The sequence below is a fragment of the Lontra canadensis genome, unplaced genomic scaffold (genome assembly GCF_010015895.1).
Source record: "Lontra canadensis isolate GAN:19392208 unplaced genomic scaffold, GSC_riverotter_1.0 scaffold23, whole genome shotgun sequence".
NCBI classification, from domain to species: Eukaryota; Metazoa; Chordata; class Mammalia; order Carnivora; family Mustelidae; genus Lontra; species Lontra canadensis.
In genome coordinates this window covers 9,137,848-9,158,188 of record NW_022631017.1, presented here as the reverse complement: position 1 = coordinate 9,158,188, position 20,341 = coordinate 9,137,848, and the positions used below count along the sequence as shown (strand labels likewise).

The window sequence follows — 20,341 nt, the reverse complement described above, 5'->3', positions numbered from 1 at the left end:
ATCTTGTTTTCTCTTTTTCTGCTTATGTTTTTCATGTTATATCCCCCAAACCATTGCCAAATCCAAGGTCATGGAGATTCATCCCTATGTTTTCATTTTAGCATTTTGATCCATAATGAGCTAATTTTTCCATATAGTGTGAGGTAGGGTTCTAACTTCATTCTTTGTAATGTGAATATCCACTTGTCCCAGTGCCATTTGTTGAAAAGACTATTCCCCCACCACTTTAATGGTCTCAGTACCTTGTTGAGAATCAACTGACCATAGATGCAAGGGTATATTTCTGGACTTCTAATTCTATTCGATTGGTATGTCCATCTTTATAGAATTACAACACTGTCTTGCTTACTGTTGCATTGTAGTAAGTTTGAAATTGGGAAATGTGAGTCCTCCACCTTTGTTTCTAGCTTTCTAAGATTGTTTTGGCTAACTCCATCCCTTGCATTTTCCTATGAAGTTTAGGATGAGCTTATCATTTCTACAAAGAAGCCTACTGGGATTCTGATAGAGATTGCATTGCTTCTGAAGATCAATCTGGTGAGTATTACCATCTTAACAATAATAAGTCTTCTGATTCATAAACATAGGCTATTTACTTAGATATTTCTATTTATTTAGATCTTTAATTTCTTTCAACAATGTTTTGTAGTCTTGAGAGTATAAGTTTTGTACTTCTTTTGTTAAATTATTCCTTATTATTTTAAAAAGATTTTATTTATTTATTTGACAGATCACAAGTAGGCAGAGAGGCAGGCAGAGACAGAAGAGGAAGCAGGCTCTCCGCAGAGCAGAGAGCCCAATACGGGGCTTGATCCCAGGACCCTGGGATCACGACCCGAGCCGAAGGCAGAGGCTTAACCCACTGAGCCACCCAGGCACCCCTATTCCTACTATTTTATTCTGGATGAATTTGTTTCTTAATTTTCCTCTGTTCACTGAAAATTATATAGAGATACAATTTGAATTTTATACATAATCTTGTACTCTGCAGCCTTGATGAATTCTTTTAGTTTTAATAGTTTTTTTTAGTGAATGTCTTAAAATTTTCTATATATAAGATCATTTTATTTATGAATAAAGATAGCTTTACTTATTCCTTTCCAATCTAGATACCTTTTATGACTTTGACTTCTTAATACTAACAGCAGAATTTTACATTTATTCCTATCACATTTAATTTTGTTTGTTTTAACCATAGCTCAGTTCTCTTAATTTGGATGGTCTTCTAATGCATTTTATTTGCAATTCATCTTTTTACCCCAGCAGTTGGCACAGTGTCTCGTGCTTTGCATTCAATAAATGTTTGCAAGATTAAGATTATGTTATGGATCTGCAGTTTTGGCAAGGATGTCTTCTTTGTGTTTTTTACTGTGTTTATTTATTTACAAATGTCAAGCAACAGGGGTGCCATTAAAATATCTAGGGCCCCAGGATATCAAGGTGGTGGCAGTGGCACCAGAAGCTACACTTTCAGAGTACCAAGAGGCCACACCAGAAGTAGGAGACAGCAGCTTCAAGAAGCAATGGGGACATTTGTACAAGTACACTTGTACTTGTAGACACTAATTCCAGAGGACAGAGGTGAGGTATTCTCACTTGACTCAGGCAGCAGATGGCACCAAAGAGGTCAGAGCAGGAAAGGAGGATAATAGCTATCATGATATAGGGGGAGAGACCTTGGTCATGTGCAAATGTGAAATGCTTTCTATGGACCCTTAAAATTAATGGAGGGGAATACTCTCAGTGGTCTGGGGACCCCAGAATAAGAAGTTGGGGTGAGAGTTAAATGTGAGTCATTCTGTCTCAGGCTGCTGTGGTGTGGGAAAACTTGAGCTGTCCATGCAAAAGTCTCTCTGTCACAAATGGTTTCTTTGATTTTTCCTTCCCTTCAAAATGCTACACCAAAAACTAATGACGGGGCACCTGGGTGGTTCAATTGGTTAAGTGTCTGCCTTCAGCTCAGGTCATGATCCTGGAGTCCCAGGACCGAGTCCCGCATCAGGCTCCCTGCCCAGTGGGGTGTCTGCTTTTCTCTCTGACCCTCCCCCTCTCTGCTCTCTCTCTCAAATAAATAAATAAATTCTTGGAAAAAAAACCCCCTAATGATGTATTAGACAGCAGCTAACTGAACATAATAAAAGAAAATGCAGAATGATTTTTCTTTTTCCCTTTAATATTAAACCCCTAACCCCCTGCTATTCTTCTTCAGATCCCACACTGTCCACAACATATTGCTGTTGGTTTCAGTGCCCACCATCTACCAGATCTGCCTGCAACCCCTCCGATTCCACTCTCCCATGACAATCAGTCTATGTGTTCATGTTTTTGAAAATATTTTTTCTGTCTGTTGTTTGGATTAGATAATTTCTATTGTTCTCCCTTTAAGTTTGCTAACTTCTCCCTCTGTCTTCTTCATTATTTTCTTGAGTCCATTGGCTATTTTATTTTTTATTTATAAAATTTCCTTTTGGTTCTTTTTATGTTTTCTGTATTCTTATTGAGACTTTCTATCTTTCAGTTTGTTTCCAGGGGGTTGTCCTTAATTCCTGAAGCATGGTTTTAGGAGCTGCTTTAAGTCTTTGCCTTTTAATTCCAACACTATCCAGTTGGGGCTGGTCTCCAATGATTGACTGTCTTTCCTCTTTTGAGTTAAAAATTTTTATTCTTATATCAGGTAATTTTCAGTCACATACTGAACATTTTCAGGTCTTGTTTAAATTCTAAGAAGACCATTTTGTTGTTGTTGTTGTTGTTGTTGTTTCTTTGTTTAAGCAGTCAGTCAGTCTGGCTAAGGTCAGGTCACAAATTCCAATAGTTTCTTTCACCTGTGGTTCCAGTGTCAGTTCTGTTTTTGAAGGCTTTGTAGTGTTATTCAGATTTGGCTCATGTGTGTGCCACTCAGTGGCCAGTGTGGACCTGGGTGTTGGTCTACCTTATAGCAAGATGTTAGAGCCTTTGGATTCAAGCATGCTCAGCTTGAAAGTAAGGAGAGAATGTAAACAACTTTATAGAATCACTGTCTTGATCTCCTTCCTCTCTGGGATCTATGTGCCTGACACATGCACTCTCTGAGGCCCACTTATGGACTTCTCAATTCTGCCATGCAATTCTCATGACTATGTCTACATTTGGGACCAAGCGGTGGAAGGATGGAGAGAAGATAAAGCCATGGATAGTCTTCTCATTTTTGGTAGCACAGCTCCTGTGTTCAAAGGAATCTCTCTCCATTAGAGTTTTAGGCTTCTGTTTGTCTGCTTCTGCTCTCACTGCCACCAGAGGATTTTCTGAGGGGTGTTGACTTGATGGTACTTTGAATTCTGGTTTCCTTCCCTACGTTGCCTGCTACCATTTATTCTTCTGAGTTCTTAGCTAGCTGCTCCATTCATTCTGTCCATGGTTTACAGTTGCTTCCAGTGGGAAAGACAAGATGGAGTGTGATTACTCTGCCTTCCCCAGAACTGGAACCTTACACTATTTTTTATTAGAAGAAAATATCCATCTCACTGGCCAGTTGTATAGTTCAGCCTGAAAAGTCTCATCTATAACATTTACCTCATTTCTTTTTCTCATCATATGGGCAGATACAATCTCCCTCCTTCACCAAGTTCATTAGTCAATTCTATTTATATTGTACTTAATGCTTTATCACTCCTGAGATATTTATATTTACATAATCCTCGGACCTCCCCATCAGGCCAATGCTCAAATACAGAATCTCTCCATTACCTCTCCTGCCTCTGGAGCACTATAGATCTCTCTCATCTCAAATTCACGTTATGGAAATTCTAACAGCCCAAATAAGGTGATATATACAACCCTTACTGTATTCATATGATGTCTTCTGTCATTCTAAATTATATAATCTTAAGCTGCTTTCATTATGCTCAGGAACAAGATCAGAGAGGCTGTTACTGTTATGAGCTAACAGTGAGCAGCTGAATAGTGATTCAGAGACTCTAATGAATATAATAAGAGAATAAAATATTGAGTGTAAATATTGGAAAAAAATTTCTTTTGTGATGAATAGGACTATATTTATGGAATTCTCAAGAAACTATACCAAGAAAAAGCCCATTGAAATTAAAAAGAGAATTCGGTAAGATGACTAGATATAGGAAAATATTTTTTAAAAATAGATTTTTCTACCCCAGGAAGTAGAAAAATATTCCATTCACAAAAGCAGCAAAAAAATATAACATACTTAGGAAGAAATCCTACTCCTTGGACTCTGACTCCAAGGACTGGCAAACTGGGGCTGGCAGGTCAATCTGTCCTGCGGTCTGTTTTTCTAGGGCTTTGGACTGAGAGCTAAGAATGGTTTTTAAATTTTTATGGGACTGTGAAAAGAAGAATATGCAACAAAGACCATAAGAAGCCCACAAAGCCTAAAATATTTACTACCTGGTCCCTTATAGGAAAAGTTTACATAGAAGTAGAAATGCCAGTATAGAAGGATATATGTGGATACTACAGCATATTTTATGTTTCAGAAAAATGGAAATAAAGCAAATACCTGTCAGCTAGAAAATGATAGAATATATTATGCTACAACCATTCTGTAGAATATTATGCAGCCATTAAAAGGAATACAATATAGCCATATATGAAATTTATATATATGAAATTCAGGATGTAGTGAAAAGCAGAATACAGAAAAATTGTACATGATGATTTTTATCTTTTTTTTTTTTTGTAGGACAAGCAACCTAGTCCCCCATATAAGTAAGTGAATGTTAATATAATTATATCAACATGGATACAGAATCTGAATGTTAGATTAAGGGGCATGAACATTTTTGTAGGTCTCAGAGGTTTATGAGTGGGAGTGAGAAGGAGAGAGATTGGCTGCAGCTGTGGTTTAGGGATACGAATCTTTATAATGCAATCTTTATTACTTATTACCTGGTTTTCTAATATTAAAGGTAGCTAACTTCCTGTTGGCAGACTACTGCCAAATCTGCTATTTCCTTCACCACCAAACCTTCTCCCAGTGGATTTCTTGTTTAGAAACAGCATCCATGGATTATTCTCTAGCATTTGAATAGCTCTGTGGCTTTGGCAGCAGTCTGACTCAACGCTGACTCTGAACTCCTTCCTCTGCTGCAGTCTATCCTTTCCCCCTAGGTGACAACAGAAGAAAGGTATTGCCATTACTGTCCTGTTGAGAACTGCCTGCCTAGGGAGTCCCCATCACACATGGATTAGTGGCTGTTAGGCCAAAAGCCTCTCCAATTCAGCTTCACCCCTTGTGGATATGGTATAAGGCCTCCCGGGTGTTGGACCCCTTTTTGCATGGCATCACCTCTGTCATGGGAGCTAATAAAGGTTTTGTTCTAGTTATCTCACTGTGAGTAAAGTAAAGCCAAAATCTTCATGACTCCTCTCCAAGACATATATACAAGACTGGAATATTTAACCCTGCAGGAGTATATCATTTCATAACTTTCAGACATAGATCTACCCTTGCTTTAGGTTATTGGTGCAGACGATTAGTAAATTTTTTGTCTTTGATGTCCTTTGTCTATTAAGTTTACTTGGTACATTACCCATTTCTGTAGCCATTCCTTAACTATATGCTTTTGTCTTCCAACAGAAGGGTCTACCCAAGGACCTTGCTATTTGCTAATGAGTTGCTAGGTACTGCTATATTCCAATTATTTATTAGGAGGTTTTCTAGACTTCAGCATCATCTCAACATGTGTTAATAAGTTGTTTTGCAAAATACAATAAAATTTTAAAAACATTCAGACATCATTAAAGATAACTTCAAAAAAGATTAAATTAATAAAATCAGTCTTTGCCTCATTACAAAGCTTATGTTTTCAGCAATAAAATCACCAGACTAGTGGTCTGGTAAAAGGTTTAACATTCTGTGTGCAGGGGTCATGTACTCATATAGTGGTCAGTGGTTACAAGACAAAGGATCTGAAATGGTCATATCCAGTTTGGGCCCATATATGTTTTGGCGAGTGCTATGCAGTGTGATCACATTACCCTGGATATCTTCTCTAGGGCAGTGCTATGGTTTGGCAAGGTGATGGAGAGATAGATGAGAGCCGATCTGTGGTAAGGTAGGGTGGATAACTCCCAGTTACAGGCAACTTCCAATGAAGAAGAGCAGAAAAACCAGTCTTACCCAAGGCATTTTTTTTTTTTTTTAAGTTAGGGAAAAGCAACTGTCCTAGAGTTCTTTGAAAAATCTTAAGAGAAAATTAAAACAAGTGGCAGACTGGAAGAAAAACATCTGTTATTTACTCCATAGACAAAGGCCCAATATCCAGAGGACACAAAGAGCTCCTACAAATCAAAAAGAGCAATTCAACCAACCAATGGGCAAAAGATATGAGACACATGAAAAGGCATTCAATTCCACCAGCTGTCAGGGAAATGCAAATTAAGACAATAATGAAATACCATTTTTTGCTCTCCAACTGGCAAAACATAAAATGACTGATATTATCATGTACAAGTGAGGGGGCAGGGGGATGGGTACTGTCACACACTGATGGGAACACAAACTAATAAAATACTCTTGGGAAGGCAACTGGGGAGTGCTCATTAAAATTAAAAAATACACATCCACCATTGTTTTCCCCAATTCTACTTCCAGGCATCTAACTCAAAGAAACAATCACATTTGTACACAAAAATGCATGCAGTGTTTGTGACAGAAAAAAACTGGGGAAAAAAAGTGAAATGGCCATTTCAAGGGAGTAGCTAGATAGATCATGGTTTATTCATATTTACAAATAGCCCCATCTAAAATAGTGAGCAGTAGACCCACACTCACTGGTACATGAGAAAAGGAAGGTGTGAGTAAGATGTACATTATGGTCTCATTTATGCAACAAAACTCCCCTCTGGTTTCTCCCCTCTGGGGAGGGGCCATAGTTGGTACTGGGGAAAGGAAATTAAGAGGGCTGTCACATTTTGATTCGTATATTAATGTAGTGTTTGAACATTCTGCAGTGAAACTACACCCAAGAATCCCGTGTACAATTAAAAAGAGATAGAAACTAAACCTCCAAGCAATTTATAACTTTCTATACTCCACATCAGGGGAGAGAGCCTAGGAAGGTAGGCCTGCCCTGTCTTGGCTGACTTAGCCCTTTTCTACCTCCTGCCAACCTCTCTGTCTCCTTCCCTTATTATATTGTTGAAACTAAAGGTAAAGGTAAAGCCTTTCTTTGCTGGCTCCTTTTCCTTCTTTTTATCATTAACTTGGACTCAGAGAGAACATGTGACCTTCCCGGGCACTTACACAACAGGAGCCTAACACCTTCTTAGTTGAGTTGTGAATTCTCCTGCTAACCAAAGGCGTTGACCTTGGAGCCCAACGGAAACTTGTTCCAGCTCTGGCTCTACCCCTCACTAAGTGTGGTATTATTGAGCATGTTTATTAACCTCCTTCAGTCTCAGCTTTTTTTATCTATAACAACAGGATAATACTAGTATCTCTACCAAAGTTAATTATTATTACTATCATGGTGGGGACTCCACCTCTTTGACTCTTGCTGGCCCAAAGTCTGTGCTTAGACACACAATGGCTGGCCTCAAGTTTCTCTGTTTATTCCCATTCCTTTCAGGCAACCCCAATCTGTCCAAATATTGATCCCAAACTTCAGGGAGTCCCAGTGGTACTCCTGCTGGTCCTGCTTATGGCTGCCCTTTCAGGTTTGCTCAGGCAGGTGCCCAGAGTCCTGTTGTTACTATTTTCCCCACACAAACTGCTAGGGCTGGGCTTTCGTTCAGGAGATGCCTGATTAGTGATGCAGTGTGAATGTGCTTGGGAGGATCTCAATTTTTTAAATGTTGCCCAACAGCAGACACCTACCTGCTGGAAGAAGAGTGCTGAGTCCCTGCAGCAGAGACAAATGTCTCTGCATGGTATCTGGCCCCCCTCTGCAGGTCTGTGCTTTAACCAGCACAGCTTGTGGTGGAGCTGCACATGCGTATTTTTAGTCTCACTTTGGTAAGCTGTGGTGCAGACTGTATGCTGGGGGTATGGCTGGTCCACAGGGTTGTGTTACTACATGAAGCCAATAGCAAACCTAAGCTGTCTCCACCCTGAACAGAACAACCACTGTAGGGGAGGAACCACCCTTGTGTCTTCTGCTTTTGAAAGCTTTTGCTGGTTTTTAGCGGGGAACTCACCAGTGTTTTCAGGGCGGTTGACAGGAGTCATGGCAAACCCTTTGCTAGGTTCAGCTCTTGCCTGCACAGCATCATTGACAAAGGCTGTACCCAATTCTAAGACAGCTATAATTATTTCTCCTGTTTAATCAGTGTAAGATAATATAACTCACGTTTTCTCCTTAGAGGTGAACCAACATGGTACCATTTATCTTCCCCAGCTCGTGCTGCTGGGTTTAAAGATAGCCTCCTTAAAAGAGCCTCGATGTCTATCGACAGATGAATGGTTCAAGAAAATGCAGTAGGTATCTACAGTGGAATACTACCCAGCCCTCAAAAAGAATGAAATCTTGCCATTCGCAATGACCTGGATGGAGCTAGAGGGTATTATGCTAAGCAAAATAAGTCAGTCAGAGAAAGACAATTATCATATGATCTCACTCATATGTGGAATTTAAGAAACAAGACAGATCAATGTAGGGGAAGGGAAGGAAAAATAAAATAAGATGAAAAGAGAGAGAGAGCAAAACCATAAGAGACAGTGAACTCTAGGAAACAAACTAAGGACTGCTGGAGGGGAGGTGTGTGGGGTATGGGGTAACTGGGTGATGGGCATTAAGGAGGGCAGTTGATACAATGAGCACTGGGTATTATATGCAACTGATGAATCACTAAATTCTACCCCTGAAACTAAAAATATACTGTATTTTTTTAAAGATTTTTATTTATTTATTTGATAGAGAGATCACAAGCAGGCAGAGAGGCAGGCAGAGAGAGGAGGAAGCAGGCTCCCCGTGGAGCAGAGAGCCCGACGCGGGGCTCGATTCCAGGACTCCGAGATCATGACCTGAGCCGAAGGCAGCGGCTTAACCCACTGAGCCACCCAGGCGCCCCAAAAATATACTGTATTTTAACTAAACTGAATTTATATAAAGAAATTAAAGAAAAAAAGGAAGGCCTCCTTCCCTTCACAGGGTATGGAGAGGGCCCTCAGCCTGCAGGGATCACCCACTTACAGATATGTGCCCACCACTCCCCCTCCATGAGCTTCCTGGTTTACATAAAAGTTGGCACTCCTCTGCAGACTTATTCTGATATCCAGATAATAGTATTGGCTGGCAAAGTTATTTTTGTAATACTTGTAAGAAAATTATCATGTCGAGGATGTACATCACTGCTATGATGAGATTAGATGCACCAGCTGCCTTCTGAAAATCTGAAATGACTCTCCTGTGAGGGGAAGAAATTTTATTTTAAGGCATTTCATTAAACCAAATAGGTGTTGGGAAAATTGGTTCTTTGCAAAAGATTCCACTTTGAGCCTTAGCTGATGCCATGTTCCACAGTAAAGCCTAAATTAGTCGAGTGTGAAAAATAGACAATAAAAGAACTATAAGAAAATTTAGAAAGCTTTAAACAAATACTCGGCAATGAACAACCCATAGTTATTATTGTTCCGATGACCCTTTCTAAGTACAAAAGCAATGAAGGAAGTCATAAAAGAAAAGACCAATGAGAGACTATGGACTCTGAAAAACAATCTGAAGGGTTTGAAGAGGTGGGGGGTGGGAGGTTGGGGGAACCAGGTGGTGGGTATTAGAGAGGGCACAGATTGCATGGAGCACTGGGTGTGGTGCAAAAACAATGAATACTGTTATGCTGAAAATAAATTAAAAAATGATAAAAAAAGAAAAGATCAATGGGTTTGAGTATATAAAAATAACAAAATAAAACCCTATATATTATAATACACTTTACAAAGATTAGTCACTAGTACTGTTGGTAAACCACAGGCAAAATGGTGCACTGCTTCCTTCAGAACTTGCAAATGAAGGAATTGATCGAATCTTGTAAGAGCTGAACTAGCGAACATCTGTACACAGCTGTAAGACAAAGCCCAGAGGATACAGGGTGTCAATCCCTGTGCCTGCTCTACCAATCCTCCTTTTAAAAAAGAAACCTCTCCTGCTGCCTAGGTGGCCTTTTTCTGTGACCTCTTTCCCTCCCTGGCTGCCCGGACCAACAGTGGGTTTCTGACCTCAAGACAGCACATTCTTAAGCTGACCTGCCCCTGCTGTCCTGGAGGCCTAGAAAGGATAGAGCAGGCCACTCAAGTTCTCTTTCCTGTAACTCTGAGCTAAGAAATAGGCAAATAATGAGCCCATTCACCTTAGGGACAGAGTGTTAAAGGATGCTTTCAGGTCCAGCTGGGGCCAGAGCAAACCAAAGATGAGAGAACAAGGCCTATGGTCAGCAAAACCAGCAGGTTGCAAGAATAGGCATGCGAGAGGTGGCAAGAGACCTCAGGGAAGGCCTGGGGAGGGTGCACTGGGCTCTAGAGCCACTCTGGTTCCTGAAGTCCCCCTGGGTCCTGGTTCTGGCTCCCATTTCAGCTTGCACAGGTCTCAGCTCTTATTACTACATACTGAGGAGATTTTTGCCTCCTAAGCCTGCGCTAGCTTGACTGGGTTTCTAGTTCTGAAAATTGAAAGAACCAAACTAAAAGGGATTGTTTCTAGGACCCAGAGCACAGTTCAAAGTGATGTGGACTTCATCCTTGAGAGGCAGGAATGGGAAATAATTATGGGAAGTAGCACCCTAATGAATGGTATTTTATCTTTTCTGGAGAAAGGGTTCTTTTGCACAGAAGGGGCCTGGTCAGCCTGGGGACTGACTGTAATTGCTCTAGGGATATTGGCTCCTGTGGGCAATGGATACCTTGGGAGGCTTCACCACGACTGTGAGAACTTGTCTCTCAAAGCTTTTTTCTTTGTTTTGATTCTGTTTGTGCTGAGGGCTGCCTATTTGCCAGCCTTCCAATAACTAATCTACTTTGTTTCTTAAGAGAAGATGCCCCAGGGGCCCCTGGGTGGCTCAGTGGGTTAAAGCCTCTGCTTTCAGCTCAGGTCATGATCCTAGAGTCCTGGGATTGAGCCCCACATCGGACTCTCTGCTCAGCAGGGAGCCTGCTTCCCCCACCCCACCGCCTGACTGTCTCTCTGTCTACTTGTGATCTCTCTCTCTGTCAAATAAATAAATAATAACATCTTAAAAAAAAAAAAAAGAAGATGCCCCAGACAGAGGCAGTTTAAGAGTTCCTGTCTATAAAGGAACATCTTCCATGGCCCATTTAATACTTGCTTCTTCAGTTTATAGTGAATTTGATTGGCATGACTTTCCTGAACCCATCCAGAAAGGCCAGATCCCAGACGCTGGTCCCTTCATTAATGTAAGACCACCCTGTCAGGATGCCAGGAGAGCAGTCATCCATCTTTCTTGGCTGTCATTCGAACCAAATCATGGCTTCCTTCCTTATACATGACAATTATTAGTGTTACCTCTTGTCAGTTAACATACTCTACAGCTCTCCAGCTTGCTCAGATCATTTTTGTTTATTTGATCTCCAAACTATGACAGCAGAGCACTCAGTCCATTCTGTGAAGACATCAGTCATGCTGGTTATGGGCTGTCACTCGTAACTGCCTGTCTTGGAGTTTCAGTGTTCCAGATTGCTGCAGGAGGGACCCCGAGAAATCAGCTTCGCCCTTTTCGTTTCTAGCTGCCCTGAGCCATCTCAAAAAGAGGCCCACCTCTCCTGTTTCTAAATAAGATTCCTAGAGTCTCCATCCATTTAATTACCTTTTGGACACAATGTCTTTTCCCACGGTGAACTGTGTTTTCTTCAATACAAGTGAAAATTATCTTCTTCCTTTTTCAGACCCTTGAAAGGTGAATTACGACTTGTTGGTCCCTCTGTATGACATTGTGTCATATACAGTCAGCTCGCCTATGACTATGTTCCTTTGGCAGAAATCCACATCACACAGGAGCCTCATCTGCTCATAAAGGATTTTTTCATTAGTAAGTTAATGTTTTTGCACAACCAGGAAAAACATCACCAAATAAAAAGCCAGCTTGCAGAGCTGAGCCCCCTTGGGCTGTAGAGAAGCAAGGACTGTACACAGTGTTCCTTCTCCTGGTCTAGCATGGTCAGTGGGCTTTCTTGTTGTGCGGCAGTTCAGATCTTTGTGGGCATTGGTCACATTTCCGTAACTCAGCACCTCAACCCTTCCTGACGCCCCCTCTTCTATCGCAAAGCCTCAAACTGGACAACAAATCCGATGTTTTAGATAGTGTTTCCCTATCTAAATTTAATGCTTCCTTCTGTTTATAGCATTATTTTTATTATAATTGGTTTCATTAGAGCTCCAGTTATAAAGTTGCATGGGTTTTGAGAGGTTGCCCCAATCTCAATTTTCTTACCAGCCTGGTTATTTTTTCACATGTAATTCTGCATTTCTTCCATCATAACAGAAGCACTGATACTTAAAACAAGCTTTTTAAATTTCCCGTGCACAGCTATCTTTTGTATAGGATAAATCACTTTAACTGTTATCTTTTCTCATAGGACCTACAATTCATTCCCTTACAGATATTTTTCTGTTTCAAACCACAGACACATTTCTGAAAGGTCTGTAGTGAACAGATACAACAGGTTGTTGTGTGCCCAGCATTCCTTCCTTTGGAGAAAGAAAACTCTTCAATTCCTAACAAATCTTGTTCAGTTTATGTGGTGCAGGCAGGTTAACCCCCCCACCCTCCCCACCGCAACCTGAGGAATGGGTGGAGCTTCCAGGCCCAACCAACAAACATGTTTCATTCCCCTTGGCTGGAGGGATTGCTTTAGGGATGGACACATGACTTAAGCCAGGCTAAGTGTCCTCACTCCAGGGACTTTTTGCTAACTTTGTTGGGAAAGGTCGCATTTACTGGGATTATGAATTCCACAGGCCATGTAAACTGAGATTTTTCAGGGGTACCTTGTCACTAAGTGGGGTTAAGCCATCAGGGAACTTAGTCAAGTAGAACCGAGACATGGAAGGAGGGGTGGGGCAGGGGAGGAGAAACAGAAAAGGAAGAAGAGGAGGAGGAGAGAAAGAAGGTACATGTGAAGCCAGCTGTACTTCTTCCAGGTTACATGAGACAGTAAATTTCCTTTCATGCTTATAGCCAAACATCCTGGCCAATACAAGTTGAGCATAAATGAATTGAGTTTTTTTGATAAATGTAGTTTAAAACAATCACACAAATACTTTAAAGCACAGACAGAGCTTGTTATTTAAAATAAACATGTGGTGAACTGTTTCATAAAGCCAAAGATCTACTCATCCCCTCAGCTGCTTTTCTCTGAACCATCTCTCTCCTCATGGAGCAAATGCAATGCGCACAAGGAAATGCTGGGCAGAGCGGAAGTCTTGGCTTCTGTGTTTCTTAGTTTTGAGAATATAGTATTTTCTCACTTGGTGGTAACATATTTTTATCTTGTAGTCACTCATGATTTCTATGCCTGCCCTTAATCAGGCTTTCTCCAGTGCTTATTGGTTACTGTTTTACACGAAGCATAAGTACTTCATGACACTCATTCCTACTACACCTCATCTAAGTTACTGCTTTAAATTCTCTCATGTTTCCTGAAGCATCAGTAAACCCACTCAGTTGTACAGAGCTTGAAAATACAACCCCACTATTCCATTTTCTAAACCACTGAAGAGAATGGTTGAAACCCAGGTGGGACACTGAATCCTACCGGGCTTGCTGCAGGTCCATAGCATATTTCTGCAAACCGGAAAAGGTCATCCCTTCCAAAGAGCAGACACAAGCCTGGGCTGGTGCAATGGAAATGACAGCAAGGGCAGGCTGAGTTTCAGGTGCCACCCGCCCCTGCAACTGAGCCCTAACAGGCACAAGACAACCTATCGTTAATCATGTTACAAAGACCCTTTTCATCTTCATGAGCTGTGTGTGCATGAGCTAGGCTGAAGTTTGAGTCTTTTGTTGGGTACACAGGATAAAGGCCAAAGAGAGACCTGAGTAACAGCTGAGTAAAATTTTAAACTCAGAAACAAATGTCAAAGTCAGATCAATCTGAATTTATGGAGATCATAAACTGTATTTAAAAGTTTTGGAGGCCATTAGGAGAAGGAAAGGAAAAGTGAATTGGGGGAAATCCGAGGGGGAGGCGAAGCATGAGAGACTGTGGACTCTGAGAAACAAACTGAGGGATTTGGAAGGGAGGGGGTAGGGAGGAAGGGTGAGCCTGGTGGTAGGTATTGAGGAGGGCATATATTGGATGGAGTACTGGGTGCGGTGTTTAAACAATGAATCTTGGAACACTGAAAAAAGTAAAATAAAATAAAGATGTTAAAAAATTTTTGGAGTTGGACAGAAATGAAATTTGATTCTCACTTAGTCATATAGCAGGAAACCTCATTGAAATTTCATTTTTTAAAATCTGCAAAATAATGATAATTCCCTATTTCATAGAACCTAGATTACATCAATGTTAAGATTCATCTTCATTCTAGAGGTTTGTAAACTGTGAAAAAATGGCCAAATATATCTTGATTTTCAGATGCATTAACACTAAAAATCATGATCTATAATATATGACATAAGGTAATACTCCTGTCCCCCCGTAGGTCATGGCTCTTCTTTGAGAGGATTAAATGAGATAGTATATGTCAAGTTTTGGCATGACACAGTCAGTGCTTAATACATGGTGGAAGCTGTTGTTGGGGCAGTTGTTAATTGGGACTAGTGACAAAGAGCAACAAAATATATACTTAATTCAGGTCTTCATAATCTAGCAAAATGACCCAGATGTCATCTTTCCCCTACTCCTGGATAAGCTACTAGAAACCAACATGCACCAACAGGTCCAAAAGCAAACCTCAAGGGAAGATCCCAGTACAGAAAGGCACACAACTGAAAATCATCCTATTTACCCTGCTGATGGAGACCTGGATCTGAGAAATGATTTTTCTTAATGCCCAAATATGTAAGAGAAACAGTTTATATAAGAGTGTTCTTCAAATGTGGGGAGGGGTGGCTGGGGTTCTTTGAAGTTGAGTTAGGAGAAAGAAACCTTCCAGAGCATTTTGTTAGCTTTCTAGCATTTCCCTTTACCTCCTGCTAACAGCTACTGCCATTACATTTTCTGTGACTTTTGAACTGATCACTGATTGGCCCACTAGTGAAAACCCTTCTGTGTGGCATCCTGTGATGCTAGTTTTCATTTAGGCCTGGAGGGGTCAGTGGAAGATGAAGAGGTTGTCAATCAAGCCCTTTCCTCTCTCCTAAAGCAGCTGACTCCTGGACTGGTCTAGGTGTGGGCCTCATGCCAAAGGACAGCCCTTCATTGTTCCTTGTTGCCAAAGACAATGCTGCCAGTGGTAGAACACTGATGTAGAAGAAGGAATGCCAGAATTCTAGCAAGTGAAAAGTGGCCTGGTTGATGCCATTGTTTCTCACACAGTCTATCTTCCTTCCCCCCAGTTTGGGCTCAATTGCAGTTTCAGAGATATGATGAATGGAAGCAGGGCATATGTGAATGTGTCAAATACACAGCCCAGGTGGTGAAACGCAGTCTAATGCTCTTGTGTTTGGGACACATAAATACAATGAAGACACCTCTTCTACAGAAACAAAGACTCTAATTTTTTGGGGGAGATTCTAAATTGGTTATTTCTTCCATTTCTGATTTCAACTGATTCGACATCAGAATTGATGTAAATGGTGTACAGAAGGACAGAAAAGGATTTGGTGGCAAGAGTTTATCCACCTAGTTTGTGTTGGCTTATTACAAGAAAAGAAAGTAACATGGGAGTTTTGGTTGACTTATTATGCCATGTAAAATTAGATATTATGTGGTTATAACTGAATTGTTAGCCTTTAGGAATTTTTGAGGATGACACTCAAGTGACAGTTCTAGATCACAATATCAGAGAAAAATTACCCAGGAAGGAACCTGAACTTGAAACACATGGGCTGGCTAATCTGTAGTTCACAAATACAGTTTTCATTTCCTCTCTGCAGGCCAATTCCATGTGTACTCCACAGCATCCCATTCCTGCCTCAGGGTCCAGAGGCAGGATGTGGCACAGTTTGGGAGCGGAGCTGAGTCACCATCCCGCACATGTGATGGTACAACTGTGCCAAGCTCCCACCTCCTGACTTTTAGATTCACTAAGTCTAAGATTTCAGTCACTGGGAACTAAAAATTCCACTTGATTTAATTTCTCCATAGGAAAAAATGTGCTTAGAAAGGTCACAAATCTCCTGAAGTCAGTTTCCTTCAAGACTCCCTCGGAGATTTTGAATTTAAATGTGTGTACAAGTTCCACCTTACACTTCCTTAATCTTAGCCTTGTCTCTGACATGCAGTGATGGCAGGCTGCTTCCTGAGGTCACGGACCATGACAGCTTGTTCAGTAATAAGGCTGAGTATCAGTGATCCACCTCACCCGGGCCCCCTTGGATCAAATGCACATTAGGAAGTTGGGTGGCCAGGGGATGGGTTTTAGTCTGCTCTTTGCATAAAGTAGCGGAAGAGTGACTTTGGGACTATTGGGACCACTAAACTAGCTACTTTCTTGGTAGTGCTGAATGCTTGAATCTCAACACTGGTATGAGCTCTGCTTGTTATGACCCAGAAAAAACAAAGGTCCACTTCCCAGGGTTTCTGCTGGCATATCTGGACCCTTTGTGTGTCCAGATCATCCTCACTGAGAAATAAATTACAGCCACCCCCCTACCCTCGGAACCTGGCTCTTGGGCAGGGCACAACCAGCAGAGCTGTAGGTCAACGTCTGACTTGCCTCCTCTTGAGAATGTGGCAAACCAGATCTATGAACATATGATATTGCACCAAAACTAGGGAGAATTCAGAATTACTTGTGACAACCACCTGTACTCAGAGTGAAAAACTATATTAGTATAGGCCATTGGTGTCTTTCATCATGAGTCTATTTCATTAGTGTCAGAATGAACGCTTTGGTTTTATTTTGGTTGAGAGAGATATTTTTCAAGAGAAAAACTTCATATTACTTTCTGGGGAGAAGCAGTTTATAAAAGGTCTTTCCCTCTTATCCCTCCAGGGATAAAAACAGACCACTGGGTCCTTTGAGTCCCATAAGGCTGATAAGTCCACCCCGGATGCACTGAGGCCTGCTTCTCCTTCCCTCCCTACCTCCCTTCCTTCCAGGTCATCCAGCCAGGTGTGCCAGCATGGTCCTGCTGCTGGGCCTGGGCTGCTCCTTAGCCCTCAAGTCCTGGCATAGCTGATGGGGCACTGACATAGAGTCAATTTCCATATTGGTTTGGGTCACTGACCTTTCTGATAATCAGACCTCTCCAGAAAAATGTACACACCCTTAACACCCAGTTTTCTTTTTCATGCAGTTTTAGGGGTTTGGGAACACAGGTCAAGAAAGGAGTTTGATCTTTGTTTTTTGCCAGGGATCCTTCTGGCAGTCTGATAAAACCATGGACCCTCTCTCAGAATGAAGATTTTTTGGGTACATAGCATGGGGAAAAAAAAGGATTTTAAGAGAAATGAGTTATACTGAAATAGTTATCCAAATTTTAAAACTTTTTGTGGTACAGAAATGTCTATATGCTTTTATATAAATGCATCAAATAATAAGATCAAATGCTGAGTCTAATAACTACCATAATTTTGAAATCCTGATGCATATAAAAGATATTTTTTTATATCTGCCACACTGGGCTGTGAAATGAAAATGTCTGCAATTTCCATGGATGACAGGTGTTGCTAGTCCTACTGGGGTCAGCTGCCTCCATTCATCCCTGAAAATACGCTAAATTGCAGTTAGAGGTTGGTGAAAATAAAGGCTAATTTCCCCCCTATCCGAGTTCCTAGATCTTAGGTTAAGAACCCCTGAGACTATAGAGATTCTCTGCATGGTGTTGGGCATGGCCCAGGGCCTGGCTGCCTCAGGCAGCAGAGGAGAACATGAGACTCCTATTTAGGGACTGAGTGTCTGAAGCTGTTGTAATTTTCCATATTCTGTAGGAAAAGCCAATGGGGACACTCACAGTGGCTTCTGTCCTGCCCTCATGTAGGAGGGGAGGAAGATGGGGGCAAGGGAGATAGATGCAGGACGTCACCTTCTCTGGCAAGAGGCAAAGGCACAAGGGGCTGCTCTACAGAGCTGCCCCAGTCTGGGAGATGGGTCCCTAGGTGTCTTCTAGTTTGGGATGAAGGCAACATTTTCCTCTCACTTTGAGAAAAATATGAAGCATACTTTAATTGAGTTTGCCTCCTGCCTTAACCTCATCTTTCCAGGGACGTTCACCTACATGGTGGGGCCCTGCTGGGCAGCCCGTGTCCTGGGAAGGCACAGAGGCTCATTTTCCTTCTCCTCCTTCCACAGGCTTATTGGATGGTGCTGAAAAATGCATGCCTGTGCCAAAAATGCTAAGTATAAGCTTTTTGGGGGTGGGTGTAGAAGTGTTTCACAGCACTTGAAAATATGAAACTTCATTGTAGTCTTGCCTTTATGACTAGTTGAGCTATTGTTGAGGAACACTGGGGGAAAAGCAAAACTTTCTCATTGGGATGCTAGAGCTCAGGCCTTCATGAGGATGAAAAGTTCAAGTTCTAGACAAAAGAAAACACTTTTCCTGATGGATGGTAGGGGAGATGACAAACTTCCAAGGAAAGGCACTCTCAAAGCAGCTTCCTTGGCAGGGATGCCCTGAAACTCGGCCTGATGGTTATTTGGAGGGACATCATGACCTGATTTTCACTAGGAAAATGGTCTGTGAAAGATGCTCACAGAATAACATCTGCTTACCAATTTTGCTTCTTGTTTCATTTATACTTTCTCCGAGGGCCTTCGCTTCAGAAAATCTGCAGGGAGAAAAAAAAAAAGAATTTGCCGATTTCTGTTCATCCCAAATTATGCGTTAAAAATAATAGATTTCTGAGAACTCTCTAAAATAATTTAAAACTTTATGGAAAGAGATAAAAGAAATTCTAAATAAATGACATATAGTGGGCTTAAAAATAGAGCTAAAATTTGTATTAATTACTAGTATTGTGAATTTTTACTTTTTTATCCAGCACAGAATTATGACTTACAATTTTGAGTGTTTTATGATGCAAGGGTACTGGAATAAAGCATTGTAAGATGTTTGTGCCCTGCTCTTCTCTATTAATCACATTATCAAGAGCTTTTAGTTATAGTCGAGAATACATGCTTACTATAACTTAAATAACATTTTTTTCTGATTATTAATTAATAGGTCTGAGGCTGGCCAATTATGGCTGGTTGTGAAACACATCCAGGCCTCCACCTACTTCTGTAAATAAAATCGTATTGAACCAGAGCCACCACAATGCATTTAGAGATTGTCTATGGCTGCTTTCAGGTTGCGTTAGCAGAGCTGAGTAGTTGTGACAAAGACTGTATGGCCTGTGAAGCTGAAAATATTTACTATGTGACCCCTGACAGAAGGATGCTGACTCCTGTTGCATATGATGTTAAATCACATTTTGAAAGTATAAAAACAAAACAAAAAAAGATCCCCAATAACCCCTCCCCAGAAATCCGCTCATTTTGAGCTCCAACCAGTCTTTTTTCTACTCACTTTTTATAGAGTTAAGCTCATACCATCCACATGATTTTGTGCTTTGGTTATTTTTTACATAACAGTACTAATCCCTCTGCACATCATTAGAAACTTGTCCATTATCTTTTTTTAAAATTTTTTATTTATTTTTTTGATTTCTTTTCAGTGTTACAAAATTCATTGTTTATGCACCACACCCAGTGCTCCATGCAATACGTGCCCTCCATAATACCCACCACCAGGTTCACCCAACCTCCCACCCCCTGCCCCTCCAAAACCCTCAGATTGTTTTTCAGAGTTCACCGTCTCTAATGGTTCGTCTCCATGTCCATTATCTTTGATGGCTGTCTATAGTCTGTTGGATGGTGGTGCTGATGTTTACTCAATGACTTCTACATATTTGCCAACAAATATGTATGAGATGCCTGCTGAGAGCCCAACGTTGCGCTGGCAAAGCAGCGTAGGATCTGGTCTATGTGAGAAAATGCGGTCTGGTCCCTTATACATGGGGGACCCTTAAGAAAGAAAGGGAAAGAAGCCTTTCCTTTCTCCTCTCTGCCATGGAATTTAAAGGGCAACTGAAAGGCTATGAAACAAATCCATAATAAATGGCTACAGTAATTCATTGCACTACCGTGGCTAACGCTGGCTAAGCCACTGGGCTATGACTGGGGAGGGGTCTTTCCATGAGTGGAGAGTAGTCAGGAAAGCATCATGACAAGGTAGGACTGACCCGGCTTTCGTGGATGCATAGGACATATTAGAAAATCCT

General features: G+C 41.2%; 1 protein-coding gene across 5 annotated transcripts in view; it reads right to left on the bottom strand.

Annotated features, from left to right (window-relative positions):
- Positions 1-20,341, bottom strand: part of KIF6 (kinesin family member 6) — a 434,768-nt gene that overhangs the window by 65,521 nt on the left and 348,906 nt on the right. For all 5 annotated transcript variants that reach the window (XM_032862288.1, XM_032862289.1, XM_032862290.1 and 2 more), the window contains one exon: positions 18,792-18,847. In XM_032862288.1, the coding sequence (XP_032718179.1) occupies positions 18,792-18,847 (56 nt within the window). The remainder of the gene's footprint in view (positions 1-18,791; positions 18,848-20,341) is intronic.